The sequence below is a fragment of the Mytilus trossulus genome, chromosome 5 (assembly GCF_036588685.1).
Source record: "Mytilus trossulus isolate FHL-02 chromosome 5, PNRI_Mtr1.1.1.hap1, whole genome shotgun sequence".
Lineage (NCBI taxonomy): Eukaryota > Metazoa > Mollusca > Bivalvia > Mytilida > Mytilidae > Mytilus > Mytilus trossulus.
This window is the reverse complement of record NC_086377.1, coordinates 67,923,577-67,941,682: the sequence shown is the minus strand read 5'-3', so window position 1 is coordinate 67,941,682 and position 18,106 is coordinate 67,923,577. Positions and strand designations below refer to the sequence as shown.

At 33.7% G+C, this 18,106-nt stretch overlaps 1 protein-coding gene and 1 long non-coding RNA gene across 2 annotated transcripts; both read right to left on the bottom strand.

Moving 5' to 3' along the window:
* Nucleotides 1-1,175: 1,175 nt before the first annotated feature.
* Nucleotides 1,176-5,644, bottom strand: LOC134719114 (uncharacterized). The gene is made up of 4 exons (XR_010107509.1): nucleotides 5,627-5,644; nucleotides 3,652-3,827; nucleotides 1,679-1,739; nucleotides 1,176-1,351 (listed from the first exon to the last, which is right to left on the bottom strand). It is a non-coding gene; the product is annotated as an uncharacterized LOC134719114 (long non-coding RNA).
* Nucleotide 5,645: 1 nt separating this feature from the next.
* Nucleotides 5,646-17,652, bottom strand: LOC134718237 (uncharacterized protein ZC84.1-like; the record flags this gene model as incomplete). Its single annotated transcript, XM_063580731.1, has 6 exons — nucleotides 17,442-17,652; nucleotides 14,994-15,155; nucleotides 11,589-11,678; nucleotides 9,895-10,017; nucleotides 9,056-9,231; nucleotides 5,646-5,687 (listed from the first exon to the last, which is right to left on the bottom strand). Coding segments are annotated over exons 1-6 (804 nt in total), but the record flags the coding sequence as incomplete, so codon positions are not given.
* Nucleotides 17,653-18,106: the final 454 nt, after the last annotated feature.

The window sequence follows — 18,106 nt, the reverse complement described above, 5'->3', positions numbered from 1 at the left end:
ACAATGATACAGAACAGTCAGTTATTAATGATCACTGGTTATATTAATTTCAATAGAAAATTGATTTGTTTTTAGAGATATACTGTTTTGCTTATTCATTGTCTTTGTAGATGAACAATTAGGAATATTTTAAAAAGAATGTAAATAGTAAGTTATAACAAACAGGATGTAACTAAATAAGGCTCCCAATAAACAAATACAACCAATTAGATTGAGAGCAAAGCCTGGACATAGCTTTGTATCTGAATGTATATTGAATGAAATGTCAATGAAATATAGGTATGTAAAAAGAGGTTAAAAAATTCGAATGTCTTCTTCTTGAATGGTCGCTTGGCAGTAGTATCTTACTTTAGCGATAAATTTAAGACAATGTGATTTGATTGCCAAGGAGGCAACTCTTCACCAATGTCCAAACTACATGGGATTTAGCTACAACAAAAGTCAGCATAATAAGGCATAGAGCCTCGCAGTTATCAATTAAAGAACCTTAGTGAGCACGCTCACATACCCCACGTCCCCACATTGTCATCGGACATTGTCAATTCTGTTGTGTGTTTTCAGAGGAGTTGAGATGACAAATTGTTGCAGAAGTACATTGAAGCAAATAAATTTAAAGGGGTGTAACTCCTAGAAAAAAAATTGGATCGCAATTTCCCGTCAATATGCACAACTACATAGTATGTCCTTACTATCTGAAAAGGTTTCGTGAAATTCTGTTGTGTGGTTTGAGAGGAGTTGCGATGACAAACTGTTACAGTAGTACATTATAGTAAATAAGTTCAAAGGGGCATAACTCCTAGAAAAAAAATTGAATCGCAATTTCCCGTCAATATGCACAACTACATAGTATGTCCTTACTATCTGAAAAGGTTTCGTGAAATTCTGTTGTGTGGTTTGAGAGGAGTTGCGATGACAAGAAACAGGACTGACGGACGGACGGACGGACGGGTCAAAAACATTATACCCTCCGCAAGTCGTTGCGTGGGGTATAATAAGAAAACACGGGAAGTTTGAGGATCTCACAGTATGTAACACAAATAAGGTGTACTGCAAGAACATTTGTTTGCTATCATAGCAGGAAATAGAGAAACGAATCATGAAAACTAGTAATACACGTTTATTGATCTGTTTTGGATAAAACAATGTGTAATCTAGTGTCATGTATATAACACCATCGTATAAATGTTTCACGGTCATCTTTACACTGATTTAACACAAACATGACTGCATCCCTGTTTACAACACTTCTTTCCCTTCGCACACGATGAATCATCCGTACATTTCCTGTCATAATAATAGCAAATCCTGTCGTCAGAATTCGGTGGACAGTTGTCGCGCTTTATAAAAGCAGCTGTAAGTAAAAATATATGTATATCATATTTGGTTAAATCTAAGAGGTTTGCAGAAAGAGAGGTGGAGAACAACAGTAAAAGAGTAATATTATATACATGGTCCCTTAAGTTCTGATTTTGTATTTCAACAGTAAGGGACTATAACTAAAGTTATTTTATCATATATCTGTGATATCTTTTTCATTTCAGAAAGCTTAAATCGTTGAGTAAATATGAATAGGCAATTTTACAATAGTTACTTTGTTCACTAATAAATAGAACATTATATTATTCCAAGATCACAAACGTCATTAGATAATAATAAAAATACTAATAAAAACAATTACGTGATGGTGTTCTCTCTACTGGATCTCGCGGTCCTATTGGTTCATTTTCTACGTCTTGACACTTAAATTAATACAAATTATCGAAATTATATTCAGTCTGATATGCCAAATCGTGCAACACTAAGTTAAATAATAATGTTTTTACTATGAGAGTCATGCATTTCTCTTTCATTGCAAAAAAGAAGTTTTTGCAACGCTATATAGTTAAGCATCGTAAATTAAAAGAATTTCGGTTCACAATTTTGAGAACAAAATCAATTTTGTCTGCTTTGGATGTGTGTATTTTCATGTTAAATGCATAAATCTACCAACATTGATACTGATTTTTATTTATGAAAAAGTCGATTAACCTTTTTTCAAATAATTTACTTAATTCATAAATATCGAAATTAAATTTCAAATAAACAATAATGTGTCCATGGTACACGGATGCCCCACTCCCACTTTCATTTTCTATGTTCAGTAGACCGTGAAATTGGGATCAAAACTTTAATTTGGAATTATAATTAGAAAGATTATATCATAGGGAACATGTGTACTAAGTTTCAAATTGATGTAACTTCAACTTCAACAAAAACTACCTTGACCAAAAACTTTAACCTGAACTTTGCACTATCATTTTCTATGTTCATTGGACCATGAAATAGGGGTCAAAACTATAATTTGGCATTGAAATTAAAAAGATCATATTATTAAGAACATGTGTACTAAGTTTCAAGTTGATTGGGCTTCAACTTCTTCAAAAAACTAACTTGACCAAAAACTTTAACCTGAAGCGAACGGACGCACAGACGGACGAACGAACGGAGGCACAGACCTGAAAACATAATGCCCCTCTACTATCGTAGGTGGGGCATAAAAATAATCTATCTAGCTTTAATATATAGAATATGAAAATACGCATTTAGGTCCATATCATTGTTATAGCCCGTTAATCTGTGAATGATTTCAGTTTCCGCATTTTATTTAAATTAACTATTGCATAATTCAAAATATGTATTCATTTTTGTTACGCAATTGTATATTTTCTACACAGTCCGTATATCAATGCATATCTTCTCATAGTATAAGCTTCCTTAAGGAACTTTGGTCCTCACTGCTCTTCAACTTTGTATTTCATTTGGATTTTTTTTTACTTTTTTGGATTCGAGCGTCACTGATGACTCTTTTTTAGACGAAACGTGCGTCTGACGTCAATTCAAAATTTAATCCTGGTATCTATGATGAGTTTATTTACAACCACTGGGTCGGTGCCATTGCTGGTGGAGTTTTCCGATGGAATTACTAGCACAGTCGTCAGAATTCGAATAAAGTAAATTGTGAAGAAAAGACAATTGCTTTTTGTATACTGCTATTGAGAGTCCACCAATCAAGAGGTGTATTACAGCTACAGCCGTACGATGAGGAAGAGATTGGAAATGTCTTAAAATCTTTCTATTTAAAGATGGTAGCTGTGTTATACTGGTCTTATTTAAAGAAATGACTTCCAAACCATATACATAAACAAAATTTCAATAATATTTTACAAGAGGGAACACTTACATATAAATGACACTGATACGTTTAATACCTCTTGGAATATAACAAAACAATTGAAGAACTAGAGCCTAAGTCATGTAAGTAGTACATCTTCGGAGATAACCAACTGGAAAACGCTAAGAAAAATCAGTTTGAGAATCGCTCTAAGCAAGGTTGGTTCTATTTTGGGTTTAACTAATAAAGATTAAAATATTCTTGCCGAATTTCCTTAGTTCTCTTTCAGAACTATAATACAACTGGACGGCATTGAATAATCACAAGAGATCAATTTGGTGCCATCTATCAAATAACTGTTCTCTTATAGTGAAGTTCTATAATTAAAAGTAATAACATCTCGTAATTAATTTGTCCTCAATAAAATTGTCTTAAAAATATAACAATTCAAGACAAAATCGAAGACAATTCTAACAGAAAAACGAAAAGAAATTTAATACCATTCTCGGTGGACACCTTTCTCCTTGTTGTACCAGTGGTCCCTTTTCCCCAAGGTGACATCCCACTTTACAACGTTTTCCGTTAACAGTTTCATACTCATAAATACACTTTGGAGGACATTCACCTGGAGGACTCCTGTCAGGTCTTGGACAACGTGGTGGGGGATCGCATCGATCTGCAAAAAAAAATTATCGTATGATACCAAAGCAAAATACTTGCATATCTAAAAACATGAATTGATTTTTTTCATTTCATTTTAGACTTTTAACGAGAAACGACCGATGTCCATGTATACGTTAGTCTTTTGAAACTCTTCAAATCATCTCCTATCGTACATCGATTACTGATTCTAATACATTTTGGATGTAACAAATTATTTCATTGGCTAAAAGTTGCCGTCAAATCCACAATTGACCAAGCGTAACAAAGGAGGGACCCGCCATTTTGAATTGATTGAATCAACAAATGTTCGATTACTACTAAATAATCGAAAATAAAACAACACCTACCTCGAATTCGCCGTTTTAATGTAATTTTATCCGAATTTGAAGCGTACAGTAACGTTATAACCTCCAGTATATAAGTTTTCATTTGTGCCAAAATCATTCATGAAGTTTCGCTGATTTTTTTCTTTTTGTCAAATTTGGACATTTTTTCAAGTTTTATCGTATTTTTTCTGTTTGTAATACATTAGAATCTGAATAACAGTACTGTAGTTAAAGAGTTGTCACCGTCAATTTTGATTTGATGGTCGCAAATCTCCGTTTAACTGTCACCGCTACGCGTCGCCAGTAAAACTGCATTTGCGACCGTCAAATCTACAATTGACGGTGGCAACTCTTCGACTACAGTACTGTTATTCCTTAATAACGTTGTTGATTTGGTATTGCTTGCATCAAGTGGTGTCGAGTTTGCATAATATATCTACCCACAATGACACAAGAGTGGACAATCAGCTTCCAGCTTAATATCATGAATTTTCGGTTCTTCCTTGACACCATTTGCGACTGTAAAAATTAATTGGGGGACAGGACAATTATTTCGCTTTTTCTGTATAAAAGAGGGACGAAAGATACCAAAGGGACAGTCAAACTCATAAATCCAAATCAAACTGACAAAGCCATGGCTAAAAATTAAAAAGACAAACAGAAAAACAATAGTTCACATGACGCAACATAGAATACTAAAGAATAAACTACACGAAACCCCACCAAAAACTAGGGGTGATCTCAGGTGCGCAGGAAGGGTAAGCAGATGCGGCACCCGTCGTGTTGCTTATGTGATTACAAATCCGGTAAATAGTCTAATTCGGTAGGTCAAATTCATGAAAGGGAAGGGGATTGTAGTTACGACGTAAGGAACATATCCGATATCATTTGTGAAACGGTTATTCCATAACGGTCAACCAACTCGTGATGGCGTCCGTAAAATTTACGAAGGGATGATTTCAACTTCACCATTTGGAACTCTTGGTTTAATAGCATCCTTGTGAGCAGCAACCCTCTATCAAGAAAATCATGATAGGAAATGCAAGCACCGGAATATCGTATCAATAGGGAGATATATACCCCGTATGCAGGTGCTGCTGGAATGTTGCAACTTAGAAATGGAAAGTTCACAATTGGAAAGCTGAAATCATCTCTTTTGGCGTAAAGTTTTGTCTTCAACCGACCCTTATTGTCATATTATATGTACGTTCATTATAATATGAACGTAAATATACTATTGATAAAGTATACATTGTATTTATTATTTTCCATTAATTTTAAGATTACTATCAACGGCGGTCATAATTTTGATAACTAATTATATAGATATTATAGTTTTTGTTTTTATCTATATTGCTATGCTCATTTCTGAACGCCGTACAGTGCCATATAGTAGTCATCAAATGTATCCTTTGGTCTCATGTCTCATATGCAATCCTACAACATCATTCTCCTTGTTTACTATTTGTTATGGTGTTTAACTTACCTTTTTGAGGAGAAGGAGCTCGAGGAGGTGGTGGTTTTGGTTCCGCTATTCCGTCACTACACTAAAATGATATGCAGATTACAGTCTCCATATTGTTGATTTTCCTTTAAATGCGTGCATTTTTTTTATCAGCTAACCATTATTTTACTCTTAGTCGATTGAACCGTTACTTAGTTGTACAAACTTATCAATTGCTTTAAGGATGTATTAACAGATCAAAAGGTCAGGTTTGGATATTTTTGTCATATGTTTGACTTCTTTGTGTTTTTCCTACAAATACAGGGTAAAATATGTCCCCACATTTTTCTTTTTATATCAAAATAAATGTCTCATAAAAGGTTATACTACACCAGTTTTGTGTCTACTGTTTTTTTTTTAAAACACTAAGAGTTTCATATATAATTGAAAAGGTCATAACAGAGGGACGTAAGATACCAGAGGGACAGTCAAACTCATAAATCGAAAATAACTGACAACGCAATGGCTATAAAAGGACAAACAATAGCACACACACGACTCAACATGGAAAACTAAAGAATAAACAACACGAACCCCGTCAAAAACTAGGGGTGATCTCAGGTGCTCCGGAAGAGTAAGCAGATCCTGCTCAACATGTGGCACGTTGCTTATGAGATAACAAATCTGTAAATAGTTTAATTCGGTAGGTCAAATTTATGAAAGGAAAGGGGATTAGATAGTTAATGTTTGTGTTGTTGGATTTGTAAATATTATTATTTTTCTGAAAAAAAAACTAACCCTACCGTTCGACCAAAACATTACAAAGAGCGTTCTCCTGCTAGAACCTATGGGCCAAACTTAGAATTGTTATACGAATGAAATTTAAAGTAATAAAAATGTTTGTTGCTTTTTTTTTTTAAAGTTTGTCAAATGATTAAAAAATCAATTAATATATGTATTTGGTTTGATTTTGCTGATGTACTATGGACCAACTACTATAAATATACCATATATTATGAGTATCTATATACGTAGGTTTACCAATAAGCACATTACAAAAAGGGCTGAAAAGATGCATAACTTACCTCGATTCGAAACAGTTTGAAAACTTTAAAAAAAAAATAGGGCTCACGGAATGTATATGGATAAAACCTTTAGTTTAGAAGAAAATAAAAGAAACACACCTTTCATTCGATGTGTGTTTTTTATTCAATGTTTTCAGCTTAGATCAATGTTGAATGACATATGGTTCCCTATAGTTGTTAACGTCTATGTCATTTGCTCTCTGATGAAGAGTGTTTAATTTGCAAGCATACCAATTTTTTTTTTAAACCGATTGATTGATGTTAAAATTCAGTGTATGGAAAACTATTTTTCTCTTTATATGGTGAAAACAAAAAAACGTATAAAAAAGATGTGGTAAGATTGCTAATGAGGCAACTATCCACAAAAGACCAAAATGACACAGACATTGAACAACTATAGCTCATCGTACGGCCTTCAACAATGAGCAAAGCCCATTCCGAATTGTCAGCTATATAAGGCCCCGATAAGACAATGCAAAACAATTCAATTTTCGGCTCTCCCTTGACACCATCTGCGAGTATGGTCTTGAGGAAACGATGATAGTCCATCGGAAAGGGACGATAAATGGCTGACCCGTGTTAAGAGAGAGCCACATCTCTTGCACGTTAAAGACACCCTTGTAGATTTCGAAAAAGAGTAGGCTAATGCCGCTACAAGGCAGCACTCGCACCCGCAAAGTGGAAAGGGATTAATATAAGTTGCAAAACTTGTTTCCCAATCCACTATAAATAAATATGTTTAACCTAAAACAATTCAAACAAGAAAACTTACGTCCTTATCTATGTAAAATATGAACGAAAAACAAATATGTAACACATAAACAAACGACAACCACTGAATTTACAGGCTCCTGACTTGGGACATACATAAACAATGTGGCGGGGTTAAACATGTTAGCGGGATCCCAACCCTCCCCGTAACCTGGTACAGTGGTATAACAGTACAACATAAAAACGAACTATTAAAATCAGTTGAAAAAGGCTTAACTCATCAGATGAGTAAAAATACAAGTGGACGTGGCCGGGTACTTTTACATCCCGACAAAAAAAGACACAATGAATAGATCTGAGAGTACTCGCTGTTATATGACATCTAGTTCACAGCCACTAACAACTTATAAAAAAATCATGCATCTAAGACTAAACGATCAATCCGTACACATCCAACATCCAAAGGATTTAGTGTAAAGACGTCATAACCAGCCAGAAAAAAAACATAACCTTGTGCAATGTCAAGTAACAGGTATCGACAAATTGTAGATCCATGAATATGTATATGTATATAACATACTAGTTATATTTAGTTAGCTTTTAATTTACTGATATTAACAAAATCAACATTTATACGAATAAAAACAATATTCAATGATCTTATTACAGTGTTGTATAGGTAACCTTTTAGAAGAAGTTTATTTAAAGGAGCGACAAGTTTACATGGATCATTTCTAAATTTCCGGGCACGGTTAACAACATTTCCGTAAAAATGAGGATGTGCTATCCCGTTTGAAATAAAATTTCTATAGGTAAAACCAAACTTCAATACCAAAACTTTATATCTATGGAAAAATTTAGTAAAAGTTTTAAGTAATTTATGATAACGATATCTCTGGTTTAATAATTTACCAGTAATACATAAGTTGCGTTCGTTAAAATAAAAAAATGCCACAACAGACACGGGCATAGTTGTGAAATATAAACACCGTAAGATGGTGCCAAAGGAACATCACCATCTAAAAATGAAAAATCAACAATAGGGAACGAAAAATCTCTCTTTTGTCGTAAATTGTAGTGTGGAGGTTCCCGTTTAAAACCGAAATACCTAAATCCAGGAAAGGACAGTTATTACCGAATAAATTTTATTTATTTAAAGTAAGTTCTTTTGGGTAAATTTCAGCAGTATGTTGAGAAAATTCTTGATTATTTAACAAAAAAATATCATCAAGATAACGGTAAGTGTTGTTGAATTTATCAATTAAATGCAATTTCGACACGTCAGGTATTTACTGAGTTAAGTCATAAACTGTGATTCGTAACAGTAGTAGAGTGGAGACTGTTGGTGGACAGATCTTGACAAGAATCCGTCGGACTATAAATACACACACACATATATATTATAAGCAAGAGTAAGCTATTCATCCATATGTTCTAGCTCGAATAAGACAGCAAAGACTATTTATAGATATAGATTTTTCAAATAGACATGAAAAAAGATATCTTATTAAATAAAAAATCATTTTGAACGAAAGGGATTTTTTAAAAGTTCACAAGTTTACGGACGACGACAATCTTCTATTGATTGTTAATGTACACATCGTTTCATTCGACCTGCTCTTATGAATACACAAACAAATCGATTCGCATTAATACCCCAAGATAATATACTTACTAATGATGGAGGACATGGCTTTCCTGGTTCTCCCTTAGGTCCTACTGGCCCAAGTTTACACGCCACTCTGCAACTTTTCCCATTAACTATTGCGTACTCATAAACACATTGCGGGGGACAGGTTCCTGGTGGGCCCCTTGGAGGTTGTGGACAACGGGGAGGGGGAAAGCACGGATCTAAAACAAAAAAAACCATTTCTGAATGAAAACATTTTATTAGTGAATTACAATATTAAGATAGATGAGAGTTGAAATAACAACTTTAGACTTAAGGATGTATTTAGATGAGGTTAGGAGAAAAACAATTGATAGTATAAGCCTGTAGAGCATTCGTTAAGGATAAAAATAAGCTAACAATATTGATAGGACATGGACCTCCTTTAGAGATATTTGAGATTTAAAATATGGTGGGAAAAGGCTGACTCGGACTTTTACCTAATATTTGCATTGATATTATTTGGGTCTCAAAACAAAAGAAAGAAAATCAAGAATCTTCTAAAATTTTGGAAAATGACTTTTCATGAGCTATTAAGTCTTATATGAAAACATAAATGGGTGTTATGGGGCAAAATATGTTACCTTGTATTGCATGGAAAAACACCAAGGAGTCCGAACATTTGACACGAATTCCAAAACATCCTTAACTAATTGCCTGTCAAGTATATATAATTATCCTATGAACCTCGACCTGAATTTTAAAGCAGACACAAATGGCATTGTTAGACTCTTTTTAGGTTGATTACAATAAAATTTGTTGTCTTGCAAATGCATCCGCAAATTAAACTAAAAGTTAAATCACACTACATTTATCGTTTGCCACATATATGTACAGTCATTTACCTCTGCAACACACTGCAAAACGATCTATTTCATCTACACTACAAAAATATCCCTTTGGGCATTTATCAGGGTTAGGTATCAGTCCACAGTTCAGCCTAGGCAAAGGTTTTCCTTGAGGACATTCTGAATTATAAATAGATATAAAGAAATTAACATAAAAGTGATTATTTTGTATCGTCGTATGTGCTTCTCTTATATCATATCTATAAAGTTATATATTGTCATAAACGAATACACAGAAAAAGAAAAAAAAGTTGATGCGTTTCATTTGTTGTTGAGTAAGGTATAACCTATGCATACGTGTTTTTAACGTTACTCTGCTAATAAACAAATAAAGGCATGATTGCAAAAAATACTCGTACATTAATATATTATTGGGGAACTGTCGCATTAAATTTCACCAGACAGCTATCATGGAAAGGCCAAATGTTTTGACGTGCAGTATTTCCTCAAAGCGTTCAAAATAAAAAAAAATTAACAGTAAAAAAGTAAAATAATGAATTAACATAATAGTTGGTACAGTTCATATGAACTCATTGTGTGTAAGAAAGCCAGATCAACAGTTCTGTGATTCGTTGTCATTTCTATCCAATCACAGTACTGCAAATTCAGAATTTATTTTGAGGTTTTTATATAAGCGAATATTTGGTGACGATTGCTATATATGTAGAGCCCAGATGGTCGTGTGGTCTAGCTGCAGTGCAATGCAGGCGATTTGGTGTCACGATATCACAGTAGCATGGGTTCGAATCCCGGCGAGGGAAGAACCAAAAATTTGCGAAAGCAAATTTACAGATCTAACATTGTTGGGTTGATGTTTAGACGAGTTGTATATACATTATGTACACAGCCATGTATCACCATCATTGATGGCGATCCGATGGATACATCTGTTGTAGGGTTGTCACTGACTCAGACGTACTTATGAATATAATTATTTTCTGTGACTGTATCTTACATTAATTTGTAGGATCATTTACTATAGATAATTTAGCTGATCTGTAACAATAACATCTTCATGCCTTATATATCATGTACTGTAGTACGCCGCTAGACTAAAACTGACGCGGAAAGGTAACATATGGCCACCGAAAGCTCTTTTTTTGAGAGCCCAGGTGGTCGTGTGGTCTAGCGGGACGGCTGCAGTGCAGGCGATTTGGTGTCACGATATCACAGTAGCATTGGTTCGAATCCCGGCGAGGGAAGAACCAAAAATTTGCGAAAGCAAATTTACAGATCTTACATTGTTGGGTTGATGTTTAGACGAGTTGTATATACATATATATATATATATATATATATGTATGCTAATTTACTTATTGCAATAATTATTCTCACTTTTGTGTCCATTCTTGAAAAATCGTAATAATACTTACAGTTTAATATGATTCGGAACAGACTGATTATAATGTGCAATGTTACAAATTTACAGTACACACTCTTGATACATTTTGTCACAAGGACAGTGTGCTGCTTCAAGTTATATTTAACTTCAGATTTCGTTAAATATCAAAATAAATCATTAAGTCACTGTATTACATCAGTGCGCATGTTCGATGGCAGATAGTAAGTCTACTCAATAAAACACAGCGGAATATTTAGACGTTATATTACTGTAAATTTGTAACATTGCACTTTTGTTAACCATAAAACTCAAAATTTTATAATGAACGAAACATATTAAGCAAACCTACTTGTCGTACATATACACGTTGGACAGCCATCGGTGGTTGTCTGAAACCCATATGGACATCTGTTGGAACATTTCACTTGTGGACAAGGCTCTAAAAAGATTCATGGAGTTATTCTCTAGAATTAATTTATAATAAGGGTATGCGGTAACTGTTTCACACAAAGGAAATGTGTATGATAATCTGTATAAAAGCAGCATTTTTGAATTAAGGACATACAGCAATCTATAGGCAACATCATGATCGTGTTTCTGTTATATTTTGAATAGATTTGACAATTCGCCCACTTCTGCTTATCTTTATAAACAAAAATAAATGAGAAAAAAGCAAAACTATTTATAAATTAATTATGTTCTTTGCAGAACCCTTTTTCTTTTACTACGCCAAAAAAAAATCAATTCCGAAGGCAATCGTTAAACGCAAGAATGGTCCATATGGTCAAATATCCTGCATCGGTTATTCTCATTTTTATCGAAAATATATTCTTTCTGTACTGTTATCAATCAGAGAACATGGATGTCGAATTTACTAATTTGTCGATTAATTTGAAAGAAGAAAATTGGACTGGAAGATTTGAACAACGTACGCTGGTCCCATTAAAAAAGCAAAAAAATAATTTGTTAAAAAATAATTTCAAAATCATATAATGCCACGTATTACAAACTTATGAATTATGAAATTGTTAATATCGCAGTCCCGCTAAGCCACGATAGCGCTACGATGTGTGAAATAAATGAAAATTTTGCTAATCGGAGAACGATCGTGGTGAGGTATTCGAGATCGTGATGAGCGTGGCCAACTTTGAACATGTTCAAAATAATCGTGGTGCAGTCGTGGTGAAACCAGGTCGTCATAGAAGCGTAGTAAGAGTGCACAAAGGTCGTAGTAAGATCGCAAAGGTCGCTGTACAGTCGTAGCGAGAGATTAGCGAAAAGCTAGGTTCACACGGGGTGGTCTACCTTGGTCGTCATCGATCTGACTTTCAACCCGAGAGTTTTTGACATGTCAAAAACATTCGAGTAAGGATCGAGAAGCCAATCACTCGAGAAGAGATCGAAAATTCGTCGAGATGCGGCCGAATTGATCGGGAAAGGACCGTGTAGAGATCGAGTTTGGTGGGAACACAAATAGTTTACCGATCAGTACTCGATAATTTCGATCTTTTCTCGACAATATCCGATAATTTCCAGATCAACAACAACCTGTACGATATGTGGTCAAGATTAACTCAACAAATGCCCGATAGCTTAATGATCACTGCGACTTTTTATGTTTTTTTCATCCCAGACCAACTCGAACAATATCCGGTTTCAACGCGGCCATATTCGACCACTCGTCGATCTCTACAAGGCCATACACTAGTTAACATGACTGCTACACGATTCTCTAAAAAAGTGGGCAGCTCTGATTAACTCTCATAATATAAAAAAGAAGATGTGGTATGATTGCCTATAACAACTATAGGTCACCGTATAGCCTTCAACAATGAGCAAAGCCCATACCGCATAGTCAGCTATAAAAGGCCTCGATAAGACAATGTAAAACAATTCAAACGAGAAAACTAACGGCCTTATTTATGTAAAAAAATGAACGAAAAACAAATATGTAACACATAAACAAACGACAACCACTGAATTACAGGCTCCTGACTTGGGACAGGCACATACATAAATAATGTGGCGGGGTAAAACATGTTAGCGCGGTCCCAACCCTCCCACTAATCTGGGACAGTGGTATAACAGTACAACATAAGAACGAACTATAAAAATCAGTTGAAAAATGCTTAACTCATCAGATAGACAAAAAAAAATACAAGTGGACGTGGCCGGGTAATTATACATCCCGACACAAAAAGACACAATGAACAGATCTGAAAGTACTCGCAGTTATCTGACAGCTAGTTCAAAGCCACTAACAACTAATAAATAAATCATGCCTCTAAGACTAAACAAGCAATCCGAAAACATCCAACATCAAATGGATTTAGTGTAAAGACGTCATAAACAGCCAGAGAAAAACATGACCTTGTGCAATGCCAAGTTAAAGTTATCGACAGATTGTAGATCCATGAAAATGTATTTGTATATAACATAATAGTAATATTTAGTTAGCTTTCAATCTACTGATAACAAAATAAATATGTATACCAATGAAAACAATATTCAATGATCTTATTACGGTGTTGAATAGGTAACCTTTTAGTTTACATGGATCATTTCTAAATTTCCGGGCACGGTTAACAACATTTCCGTAAAAATGAGGAAGTGCTATCCCGTTTGAAACAATTTTTTTTACAGGAACAACCAAACTTCAAAACTAAATCTTTATATCTATGGAAAAATTTAGTAAAGGTTTTAAGTAATCTATGGTAACGATATCCCTGGTTTAAAAATTTACCAGTAAAACTTTGCTTCTACAAACATATATTGTCACTATTTATTTTTTTACTGTACACAAATTTCTCCATGTACAGTTTGCGTCTGGATTTTTGCAAGGAGGTGTTAAATTATAAAAGAGAGAATACATATACCAAAGGACCAATCAAACTCGAAGGTCAAAGCGACACAGCCATAGCGAAAAAAAAGCCGACGAGAAGACAAACAGAAGTCTACATAACACAACAATGAAAACTAAAAAATTAACAACCTGTCTATCTGAGCTCTAACCATCTTGCCAAACAATCCGATCGCTTTATTTCCATGTAGATAATTTAAACTTATTTCTATTGACACACCTGTGTCATCTCTGCTATCGTTCACTAAAATATCGTCATTTGAGCTGAATGGACCAGCTAAAGGTTGCAATTTAGGTTGGATTGGTCGGTCCGAAATCTCTGCTTGATCAGGATTCGTTACTATCAGAGCTCCCTCTGCCTCTACACCAAATCCTACCACCACGCCCACGTATTCTAGAAGATTTTAGTGGCATGACCGAATTGTTTCCGAGATATATGTCTTATAATCAGAAATAGAAGGAATATAATGGTATTGATATAGAACACGATGTTGACGTTATTACTGATAACGTAGTGAGATCGCGGTATGAACGTAGTATAAGCAGGATAAGAACGTACTATAATCGCAGTATAGACGTGTTAAGACCGTGTTGCAATCCGATAACTCGTGGTATGGACGTAGCGAAAACGTGATGAGTTTAGAAAGATCTTGATAAGCGTAGAAAGAGAGGTAGCAGAATAAGCGCGGTGACCGTAGAGCGGTCGTGGTCGTGGGACTGGGGCTTAAGAACTAATTTTGCAAGTACAATAAATCTATGCAGTGTTATGAATACCCCCCCCCCCCCCAAAAAAAAAAAAAATAAAAAAAAATAAAAATAAAATAATAATAGCTTTAATTTGCTGCTACAATACCTTTACTTAGTTTTACAATTTTCTATAATTGTTTAAATTACCTGTTCTACATGAACTTTTACACGCTTCCAATGTTATGAAATTATTTTTGTTGCCTTCGCAACCACCATATCTGAATTCCTTACAAGATTTGGTCTCAGCGTCGTAATAGTGTCTTTTGATATCAGCGTCACATGGACCAATGTCCTTAGGAAGGAGACATTCTGCAATACATACATATGATAACATTTCTGTTGGAATTTTAATATTTATTCTTCTCCTTTTTTATTTGGCAAAAAGTTGGTAATGTGTTTTCCATTTAATATAGACATATGTGCACCACTTATTGCGGACCTATTTTTGTATTGTTATGAGTTACAATTGATGACAAAAATCAGTTGAAACAATATCTGATACACACATGTAATAGTACTTTTAGATATTTGGATGATATTTTGGCTCTCAATAATGATGACTTCAGTATGTATACTAAAGAAATTTGTCCTGTTGAACTTACTTTAAATAAAGCTAATACTAACAATGACCACTGCCCTTTCCTCGATCATGACATCTATATATTAACGGAAGGCTTAATACTAGAATTTATGATAAAAGAGATGAACTTTCATTTCTTATCGTCAATTATCCACTTTTAGATGGTGACGTTCCCTTGTCACCATCTTACGGTGTTTATATATCTCAACTTGTACGATTCGCTCGTGGATGTAACAATGTTGTTTTTGATTTTAACGAGAGAAATTTATGTATTACTGAAAAATTGTTATTGGCCATAAACAAATTAGTATTACTAGTATATGTATACTGATATTTATTTAAAGAAACAGAAAAGTATTTGATATTTATAGATATATTCTGAATTTTGAAAACAAAAATCAATTTTAAAGATTAACACATTGCTACACAATGTTTTTGTTTGCATACCTACATGTATCTTGTTTTAAAAATTGCTGACTAATTGAAGGTTATGAAATATAGTTTTGCTTACGATAATTCATTTTCTTCTAATCTTTATATTTTTCGTTAATTTTATTGTATATTCATATGGGCGTTTTTCAATAAAAACGAATTTTCTTGTCCCAGCCACTTTAATCTTTGTAAAAAAAACATATGCAGTCAGTACATTGAATTAGATTTAACATTTTTAAGCAAAGAAACAGTTTATTTTTAGAGGGGTTGATAGTATATTGACTCCTGAATGGTCCAAAACAACCAAAAATGGCATGTCCCTAGACCACCTGATCAACATTCTTACTCTAAAATATCGTAAAGAAAATGACGAAATAAATGTTATTTTTACTTTACATAAGTTCCTTAATAATTCAAAAGTATGTTTAGAGCCAACCTATTTTAATAAACAGCTTTCAATATAGGATTTTTAATTTCAGAAGGTATGTCCCTCACAAATTTTCACTACGAAACGAAGTCATTAAAATTTGCCAATAAACAGTTTTATAAAATCAGTGTAATTTTTGTTTGCAAGAAATATAAACATAAGGGTCTTACAAAAGAAGTGATGCTTTTATAACAGCAATTAAATTGTGGGTCAGAAAAATTGAGCACATCAAATGGACCAGAGTGATTCCGTATTTTTTTTTAATATCCACTACGAAACGGATCAAATCTCCTTCAGTATCTGGTTTTAAGAAAAAAATATCAGTGTACAGCTTAATAAATGCTTTGATGAATACAATCAGTCTGAAACTTATTGCAATATAGGGATTGTGGAAAAAAAAACCATGCGAATACGTCCCTACGAAACAAGTATGGGAGAAAAACGTTTCGTAGTAGACACTACCACTACCATGCAGTCTTTTGTTAATCTTTTTTCAATTATATTCGTGCAAAACAAATAACGAGGGTTAGTTTCATGTAATTTTTATTATGTTTTTATTAACATATAATAGGGTTGATGTCAACTACGAAACTTTTTGTCCACTACGAAACGGTTTTGTCCACTACGAAACGGTTTTGTCCACTACGAAACGCATTTAAATGTCCACTACGTAACATGAGTTGTACTGTCTAATCTTTATCGATAAAATGGTTTTCTAATTCAGAAAACAATGAGATTTTTAAAGTAAACAAACTGGAATGTCTATAGGAAACATTTAAAATTGCAAACAATATGTTTGTTTAGAAGAAGTTTCGTAGGGGACAAAAGTCCCCTACGATACAGTACACAAATTATGAAAATAATATCATTTTAAAGATTATTTAAGATTGCACTTTTTGTTTACAAACAGGTCTATAATAGAGGTATTCAAAATAACTTTTGAAATTAAATTTTAGACAAGTGAATTTCCATTTGTTTTAGGTGTGAAAGTTACGTTTTTATTGAAAAACGCCCATATAGAAATACTCAGAACTTTTTAGTTTTTAGTTTTCATGTTATGTTTACAGTTGACAACATTGTAAACAAAGATGAACATGTTGATTTGAATGCTTCAGATTCTTAACTTGTAATTTTTATTTTTATGGACATGGTTTACCTTTATTACATGGTAAAATCTCTGGACAGCCTTTGCATTTAACCCCGTCAAAATCGAAAAAGGTCTCCCGAGAGCAAACACCAATTGGCACTTGTACAAGTGGACATTTAGGTAGTGGGCAGGGATCTGAAATTATAAACTTTAGACTTGATATAATTTCTTCATTTTTTCTAATCTTGTCATTTTCAGCATTGCAATGAGAGTTGGTCATCAACTAAACCGTGCTCTCTTACATTTTGACGAAAGGTTCAAACGAACGTTAAGCATTGTATTTCCATGATGAAACTTAGTGTCTTGGCTAATACGGTAAAGCAGTATTTTTTTCTGAATCAAAATTATTTTTATCAATCTAAGTATGTCACAAATAAAACACGCTTTATATATGGAAATAAGAAAAATAGTTCCAAATACATTTCCGTACGATGTAATTTGCGTTAACCACGATTGGACACATTTGCGAGGGGATTAATCAAGTATGATACCCTATAATTAATGACAAGTTCCACAATTAATTTTATTAATTAATGGGCACTAGCTGTCTAATTCGTGTTCAGCAATGTGACTTAACTTTTCATATGTGATTTATAACAATATAAAACATTTATCCAAATTATAAAAAATCTAAAAAGCTAGAATTAACAGCCCAAACCGTTCAGGCAAAGAAA